Here is an 8,852-nt window from a genome sequence, read left to right on the forward strand (position 1 = left end):
GTTCTTATGAGAAGCAGGACAATTAGAACAATTACTTCTGATTCGCCACACCTCCAAATGTCTTTTAAGAATATAGAATTTCCATACTGGATTTCCTCCCAGAAAACAATCTGGTCCTTTATCACCTGGACAGCTCTGGCCTCTTCCCCCCAACCTTTCAAGCCCAGGGTGACTTCGGACAGCCCCTCTGGTTCCAAAATGCCCCCAAAGAGGGCTGGGGGGAGGGGGAGATGTCTCCACAGGCTCTTCTTGCCACCTCTTTAGCTCCTCTTTCCAGTGGTGTAAAGAAACGCTTCCTTCTGCTTCTTCTTGCAGGCGGGGGTGTCCTTTGAGGAGGTGGCTGTGCGTTTCACCCCGGGGGAGTGGGCCCTGCTGCGCCCAGCCCAGAGAGCTCTCTACAAGGAAGTCATGCTGGAGAATTTTGGGAACGTGGCCTCTCTGGGTGAGGATCCTTTCTTCCTTCCTGCTGTGGAAGGAAGGCAGCCCTTCAGGAGGAAGGAGGTGGTCAAAGGGGACCCAATAGAAGTTGTTTACCTTGACTTCCAGAAAGCTTTTGATAAAGTTCGTCATCAAAGGCTTCTTAGTAAGCTTGAGAGTCATGGAATAAATAAAACGGATAAAAGGAAGTACTTCTTCACCCAAAGGGTGATTAACATATGGAATTCACTGCCACAGGAGGTGGTGGCGACCACAAGTATAGCCACCTTCAAGAGGGGTTTAGATAAAAATATGGAGCACAGGTCCATCAGTGGCTATTAGCAACAGTATATATATATATATGTGTGTGTGTGCGTGTGTGTGTGGGGGGGTGTATATGTATGTGTGTGTGTGAGTATTTATAAATACACACACAGAAACATATATTGGCCACTGTGTGACACAGAGTGTTGGACTGGATGGGCCATTAGCCTGATCCAACATGGCTTCTCTTATGTGAAAGAGTTTTGGATTGGATGGGCCATTGGCCTGATCCAACATGGTTTCTCTTATGTTCTTATGTGACTCAGAGTATTGGACTGGATGGGCCACTGGCCAGGTCCAACATGGCTTCTCTTATTTTCTTATGTGACACAGAGTGTTGGACTGCATGGGCCACTGGCCTGATCTAACATGGCTTCTCTTATGTTCTTATGTGACTCAGAGTGTTGGACTGGATGGGCCGCTGGCCTGATCCAACATGGCTTCTCTTATGTTCTTATGTAACTCAGAGTGTTGGATTGGATGGGCCACTGGCCTGATCCAACATGGCTTCTCTTATGTTCTTATGTGACTCAGAGTGTTGGACTGGATGGGCCACTGGCCTGATCCAACATGGCTTCTCTTATGTTCTTATGTGACTCAGAGTGTTGGACTGGATGGGCCGCTGGCCTGATCCAACATGGCTTCTCTTATGTTCTTATGTAACTCAGAGTGTTGGATTGGATGGGCCACTGGCCTGATCCAACATGGCTTCTCTTATGTTCTTATGTGACTCAGAGTGTTGGACTGGATGGGGTATTGGCCTGATCCAACATGGCTTCAAATCCCAAAGAAACAGTGGGGGGGGGGGGGGCTGGGGGCACAGTTTTCCCTATTGTTTTGTCTGCACTTTAAGGTGTTCCTGGAATCGTGCCATTTTCTGCTAGTCTGGAATGGCTGGATGCATGGGCGCACAGAAGAGGTCTAATTTTGTGATTTTCCTCTCCTTATCAACAGGGCCTCTCATCTCCAAACCTGACCTCATATCCCGGCTGGAAGAAGAGGAAGGGCTGTTTTTCCTGGGCTGCGATGAAGAGAAGGGATCAGCAGGTAGGGGCTGAAGAGGTCTGTCTTGGGACTGTGTGCTGCCTGCGCTTCCTTCCGCAGGCTGGTGAATTCCTGTGGCCTTATTTAACCCCACAGTCTGCCCTGAAAAGAGCTTAGAATCATAGAACTGGAAGGGACCTCCAGGGTCATCTAGTCCAACCCCCTGCACAACGCAGGAAACCCACAAACGCCTCCCCCTACATTCACAGGATCTTCATCGCTGTCAGATGGCCATCTAGCCTCTGTTGAAGAACCTCCAAGGAAAGAGCTTGGATGGATTGTAGACGCTTGTAGCTCTTCAACCTAGGAGAAGACACAGTTCTCCCTACTCTTGTGCCCTTATGCCAAGTCTAGCCCAGTTTTGTCCACTCCGGAAGTCCAGCGTTTTCCCGAGGAAGTCCTGGCTTTTCCCCAGGTTATGTTTAAACCCTAGTCAGGATTTGGCTCTTCCAGTTAATAGCTGATGGCATGTTGTCTGGATCTGCCCACCAGGAAGCTGTTTACGTACCCCAGGAAATGGGCAGGAGGCGGGGTCTTAGCAAGGGAGGCCCTGATTTGGAGCCTCCTCCCCCGCTCGCCAAAAATCCGGAAAGCGGGGGGGGGGGAATGGTGGCCCTTCCCACCCATCCCGATTGCAGCAGCTTCTCCTTGCCCTTCCCTTCCCACCCAGCCCCGATCACAGCAGCCAGAGTTCTTCCATTTTCCCAGGCTTTTTCCCGCCCCCAGTCAGCTGGCCAGTGGGGGGGGGGAGCCCTGCCCCCAAAGGACCATATTCCTTTGCACCTCCGGAGGCTTGATTGAAAGGCGTCAACTTGGGATGGTGTGTCTGTGTTGCTGTGAAGAAGCTGGCAGCAACTCGTGAGTAGAGAGGCCAATCCCCTGCATCAGATTTGCCAGAAATGGGGGGAGGGGGGAGGAGAGGGAAACGTCTTCATTATTCCCTAAGTGGAGATCGATTCTTATAGGGTATAATGGGGAATTGATCTGGAGGTTTCGGGGGCTCTGGGGGAGCTGTTTTTTGAGGTAGAGGCACCAAATTTTCAATATAGTATCTAGTGCCTCCCCCCAAAGTACCCCCCAAGTTTCAAAACGATTGGACCAGGGGGTCCAATTCTATGAGCCCCAAAAGAAGGTGCCCCTATCTTTCATTATTTCCTAGGGAAGGAAGACATTTAAAAAAGTGTGCTGTCCCTTTAAATGTTATGGCCAGAACTCTCTTGGAGTTCAATGATGCTTGTCACAACCTTGCTCCTGGCTCCGCCCCCACTGTCTCCTGGCTCCACCCCCAAAGTCCCCAGATATTCTTTAATTGGACTTGGCAACCCTCGCCTAGACAGTAGATCCCCATGCTCAGGGGTGGGGGGGAAGGAACACGGAAACAGCGATTATAGGTCTTCTTTTCTTTCCTCGCAACTGCAGTGTTTTGCTTTCCCCACTCCAAGTTAGGTGGGAACAAAACAGAGGGGTCTAATGGCTTCCTCCCGTTTCAACCAATCGGCATGGAGTTTCCGCCTTTCGGGTATTTTGTTTAAATGGGAGTACATGGGGGGGGAGCAAAATGGAGGGTTTTAATGGCTTCTTCCCATTTAAGAGAGCCAGTTTGGTGTAGTGGTGTCGTGGTTAAGTGTGCGGACTCTTATCGGGGAGAACCGGGTTTGATTCCCCACTCCTCCACTTGCACCTGCTGGAATGGCCTTGGGTCAGCCATAGCTCTGGCAGAGGTTGTCCTTGAAAGGGCAGCTGCTGGGAGAGCCCTCTCCAGCCCCACCCACCTCACAGGGTGTTCGTTGTGGGGGAGGAAGGGAAAGGAGATTGTGAGCCGCTCTGAGACTCTTCGGAGTGGAGGGTGGGATATAAATCCAATATCTTCTTCTTCATCTTCTTAAACCCTACGGTGTGGCAGGAAGGAAGCCATTTCAGCACTCTGGTTTCTCTCCCCACTCTGAGGTAGGGGGAGCAAAACACAAGACCTCGTCTTATTTAAACCAACCAGCACAAAGGGTCTGCCTCTCAGCTGTTCGGTTTAAATGGGAAGAAGTCATTTCAGTGCTCCATTTAAATCCACACCCACTCCAAAGGGGGGGGGGGGACAAAACAGAGGTATTTAATATCTTCCTCCCGTTTAAACTTTCCAGTTTAGCCAGTCCCATAGGGTATAGGGTTGCCAAGTCCAATCCAAGAAATATCTGGGGACTTTGGGGATGGAGCCAGGAGACTTTGGGGGTGGAGCAAGGAGACATTACGGGTGGAGCCAGGAGACTTTGGGGTGGAGCCAGGAGACATTAGGGGTGGAGCCAAGATCAAGGCTGTGACAAGCATAATTGAACTCCAAAGGGAGTTTTGGCCATCACATTTAAAGGGACGGCACACCTTTTCAATTCCTTCCTTCCATAGGAAATAATGAAGGATAGGGGCACCTTCTTTTTGGGCTCATAGAATTGGACCCCCTGGTCCAATCTTTTTGAAACTTGGGGGGTATTTTGGGGAGAGACACTAGATGCTATATTGAAAATTTGGTGCCTCTACCCCAAAAAACAGCCCCCCAGAGCCCCAGATACCCGCAGATTAATTCTCCATGATTTTCTATGGGATTCATTCTCCATAGGGAATAATAGAGTTCCCAGCAAACATTTCCCTCCCCTCCCCCTGCTTTCTAAAGACCCTGAAGCGGGGGGTGGGGTCTCCAAAGCGGGAGATCCCCTGCCCCCACCTGGGGATTGGCAACCCTAATAAGGTATAATGGAGCCAAATAAATTTGGCAATCTCAATTATTTTCTGAATCCCAATACTATACCAATATTGGGATTTGGGAATATTGAGAAATACCAGTGTTTTTCAGGTCCATTATATCCAAATCCCAAAATATCAATTTTGTGTGTGCATACTCTAGTTTAAGGGCGGTGGAGCAGGGCTGGAAGGTCTTCTCATGAGGAAGCCTAATGCTTTATTAAATGCTTAGGAAGCTGTTCTTGGTGCAAAGCATTTTCATGTGTGCATCTTGGAAGAGAATTCTCAGTTACAAAGTGCAACCTCAGTCAGTCTGATCCTGTTTTTGGGAAGTGAATTCCCTCTGTGGAGCGCGTATTTTGTAAGTGAACTAAATCTTCCCTCAGATGTTTGTGGAAATAAGATTAGGAATTGGCTAGTTGTGGATCACCTGTAGCATGTAAAGAGAATTAAACTGCATGTGATAAAATGGCATAAAATTTAACAGGGTTTACAATTTCTGGAAAACACAGAAAAGAAGAGAAATTAGAACGTTTCCAGTAACGAAATTTCTCTCCATCCTGTTTTCATTCATGCTTAAAACATTCTTCAGTATAGTTTAAAGGGCTGCATTCTGGGGGTTAACAGGGTTAGGGGATTAATCTTGTAAGTAAGTAAAGTAAAAATAAACCCTAGTTACTTAGTAAGGGAACTAATTTGCAAGCTAGCGGGGAGGCTGGCTCACAGCACTCTGCAGCTTACAGGGAACACTGCCTAACAACACCAGCTGTACCGTTTCAGTTGCGTTTACTTGTTACTTCCGAGGTGCCACATCCTAGCAAATAGCAACAATGGCCTTCCACTCTGTCAGGTAAGCGAGTCAATCTCTACACAAAAGAACCAATGGAGGTATGGGGGGCAGTCCTTAAGCAGAGAAGCTTCAAGGAGAAGTTAAAGTGCATGATTGCTAAACTTTTTATGTGTATTCACAAATTCGGAACAATGGGCCCCTCCCCCCAGGGCTGAACAGGGACAAAGGTTTCTTATCTCACAGATACTAATATTCTGCCCCAAGCTGATTACAATGTACATGGCATCTCTGCCTCCTGAGTGCTTTTTTTGGCAGCATCCCCCTACCCTCTGACTGAGAGATAAAGACTGAGAGATCTCCATTCTCAATCAAATACGACAAAGAGAGCATTAAATCTAAAAAGCTTATACCCAGAGGATCTTGTTAGTCTCTAGGTGCTGTGAACTAAAAATTCAGTATTTGTGGAAAGTGTCTTATAATCACACCAGGTGTTCCTTTCTTTCAGCAGGAGAAGTGTGGAAGTCAGCGAATGAAGCAGAAGACCACCGATGGATGGAAAAAGAGGATACGTATTCCAATGTGAAAGAGAAGATTGAATCTTTGGATGCGCTACGGCAGGAGGAAGGAAAACACCTAGCCAAGGGGAGGAATAATTCTGGTCTTTTACAGGGGGAGGGCTCTCTTCAGCAAAACACATGCCAAAGAGACAACAGAAAGGAGTGCACAGCAAGCAGTGAAAATGTCACTGAAATATCAGTTATTGGTCTCCAAGAAAGCATGTGTAATGTAAAAAAAATATATAAATGCCTGGAGCGTGGGAAAAGTGTCAGGCAGAGAGCATGCCGTACTTCCCACCAAAGAAATAACACTGGGGAAAAACCATATAAATGCCTGGAGTGTGGGAAAAGTTTTGGAAGAAAAGATGTCCTCATCTCCCATAGGAGAGTTCACACAGGGGAGAAACCATACAAATGTTTGGAGTGTGGGAAAAGTTTTGGAAGAAAAGATTGCCTCATCTTCCATCGGAGAATTCACACGGGGGAGAAACCATACAAATGTTTGGAGTGTGGGAAAAGCTTCAGTCAGAGATCAGGCCTTCGTGAGCATAAAAAAATTCACACTGGGGAGAAACCATATACTTGCCTGGAGTGTGGGAAAAGTTTCAGGCATAGAGCACACCTTACTTCCCATCAAAGAATTCACACAGGGGAGAAACCATATGAATGCCAGCAGTGTGGGAAAAGTTTCAGGCATAGAGATGGCCTCATCGCCCATCGAAGAATTCACACAGGGGAGAAACCATACAAATGCTTGGAGTGTGGGAAAAGCTTCACTGTAAGTACCAATCTTGCTTGCCATCGAAGAATTCACACAGGGGAGGAACCATACAAATGTCTTGAGTGTGGGAGAAGCTTCAGTCAGAGATCACAACTTAGCGTTCATCAAACAATTCACACTGGAGAGAAACCATGTAAATGCCTAGAGTGTGGGAAAAGTTTTGGAAGAAAAGATAGCCTCATTGCCCATCGAAGAATTCACACTGGGGAGAAACCATATAAATGCCTGGAATGTGGGAGAAGCTTTCGTTACAGAACTGCTCTTACCTCCCATCAAATAATTCACACAGGGAAGAAACCGTATGAATGCCAAGAGTGTGGGAAAAGTTTTGGAATAAAAGATGGCCTCATCTCCCATAGGAGAATTCACACAGGGGAGAAACCATACAAATGTTTGGAGTGTGGGGAAAGTTTTGGAAGAAAAAATGGCCTCATCTGCCATCGGAGAATTCACACGGGGGAGAAGCCATACAAATGTTTGGAGTGTGCGGAAAGCTTCAGTCAGAAATCAGGCCTTCGTGAGCATCAAAAAATTCACACTGGGGAGAAACCATATACTTGCCTGGAGTGTAGAAAAAGTTTCAGGCACAGAACAAGCCTTATTTCCCATCAAAGAATTCACACAGGGGAGAAACCATATGAATGCCGGCAGTGTGGGAAATGTTTTGGACAAAGAGGTCTCCTCATCTCTCATCAAAAAAATCACACAGGGGAGAAACCATACAAATGCTTGGAATGTGGGAAAAGCTTCACTGTAAATAGCAGTCTCACTCGCCATCGAAGAATTCACACAGGGGAGAAACCATACAAATGTCATGAGTGTGGGAAAAGCTTCAGTCAGAGATCACAGCTTTGTGTTCATCAAAACATTCATACTGGGTAGAAACCATATAAATGCCTGGAGTGTGGGAAAAGCTTCAGTGGGAGATTGCAGCTTTGTGTTCACTGGAGAGAAACCATATAAATGCCTGGAGTGTAGGAAAAGTTTTTATTACATAAATACTCTTACTTGCCATCAAGGAATTCACACAGGGGAGAAACCCTATAAATGCCAAGAATGTGAGGAAAGTTTTGCAAGAAAAGATAGCCTTACCTCCCATCAAAGAATTCACACAGGGGAGAAACCATACAAATGCTTAGAGTGTGGGAAAAGCTTCACTGTAAGTACCAGTCTCACTTGTCACTGAAGAATGCACACAGGGGAGAAACCATACAAAGGCTTGGAGTGTGGGAAAAGACTCAGTCAGAGTACACATTCTGCTTCCCACCAAAGGAGACACACGGGGGAAGAAATAAAAAGTCCGGGGTGTAGGAAAAACTTCTATTGGGATAATCACCTTACTTACCACTAAAAGATTCACAGAGAAGAGAAACTCTATAGATGTCAGGAATGGCTTCAGTCCCAGGTCACACTTGGTATACATCAGAAAATTCACATGGAGGAAAAGAACACAGAAATGCCTGGAATGTGGAAAAACAAAACTGACGGGTCCAGTCTAAGTTCCCACCGAAGAAGTCACACAGGGGAGGAACCCTATAAATGCCTAGATTGGGGGTATGGCTTCAGCTGGAGTTCACACCTCAGTGTCCCTTTGAAAATTCACACAGAGGAGAAACCATATAAATGCTTGGAGGGTGGGAAAAGCTTCAGTGTGCACGTTTTAGTGGCCATCAGGGCTGTATTTACAGGGGGCGGGGGGGTCACTTGCCACAGGGGCTGCCAAAGAGAGGCTGGCTGCTGGAAATGCGGCTACTGCACACGCATGCAGAGAACGTGCTGCTAGCCACCCTCCCAGTCCTTGCAGCCTGCATGACTGCAGGTCAGCAGGTGGATGTGGCCAGCTCCAGCTCCTGCAGCAGACGGCTTTCTCCCAAGGCAGGGTTGGCCTAAACTATGCAGTGTGCTTTGCCTCCCGCCCCCCCCTCCCCATGAGTTGATCTGGATCCAGGGACAGGGGCCATAAAAAATTTCACAGACTGGAGAAACTACAGATCCGTGGAGTGTGGGGAAAATCTGGTCACAGTAGCATCCTTACTTCCCATTGAAGAATTCACTTAGGGGAGAAACCATAGAACTGCCTGGAGTGTGGAGACAGCTTCAGTCAGACCTCACACTTTAGTTTTCAGCAGAAAATTCACACAGAGGAGATATCATATAAATGCCTGGAGGGGGGGGGGGACTTCAGAGTTATCTTCTTCGCTGTTCAGTCGCA

At 47.3% G+C, this 8,852-nt stretch overlaps 1 protein-coding gene across 1 annotated transcript; it reads left to right on the forward strand.

The window, feature by feature from the left end:
* Positions 1-297: 297 nt before the first annotated feature.
* LOC132571590 (gastrula zinc finger protein XlCGF57.1-like) lies at positions 298-7,603 on the forward strand. The gene is given in 4 exon segments (XM_060238389.1): positions 298-442; positions 1,696-1,788; positions 5,808-6,906; positions 6,991-7,603. Coding segments are annotated over 4 exon segments (1,839 nt in total). The 5' UTR covers positions 298-408.
* Positions 7,604-8,852: the final 1,249 nt, after the last annotated feature.

Source organism: Heteronotia binoei, chromosome 5 (genome assembly GCF_032191835.1).
Source record: "Heteronotia binoei isolate CCM8104 ecotype False Entrance Well chromosome 5, APGP_CSIRO_Hbin_v1, whole genome shotgun sequence".
Lineage (NCBI taxonomy): Eukaryota > Metazoa > Chordata > Lepidosauria > Squamata > Gekkonidae > Heteronotia > Heteronotia binoei.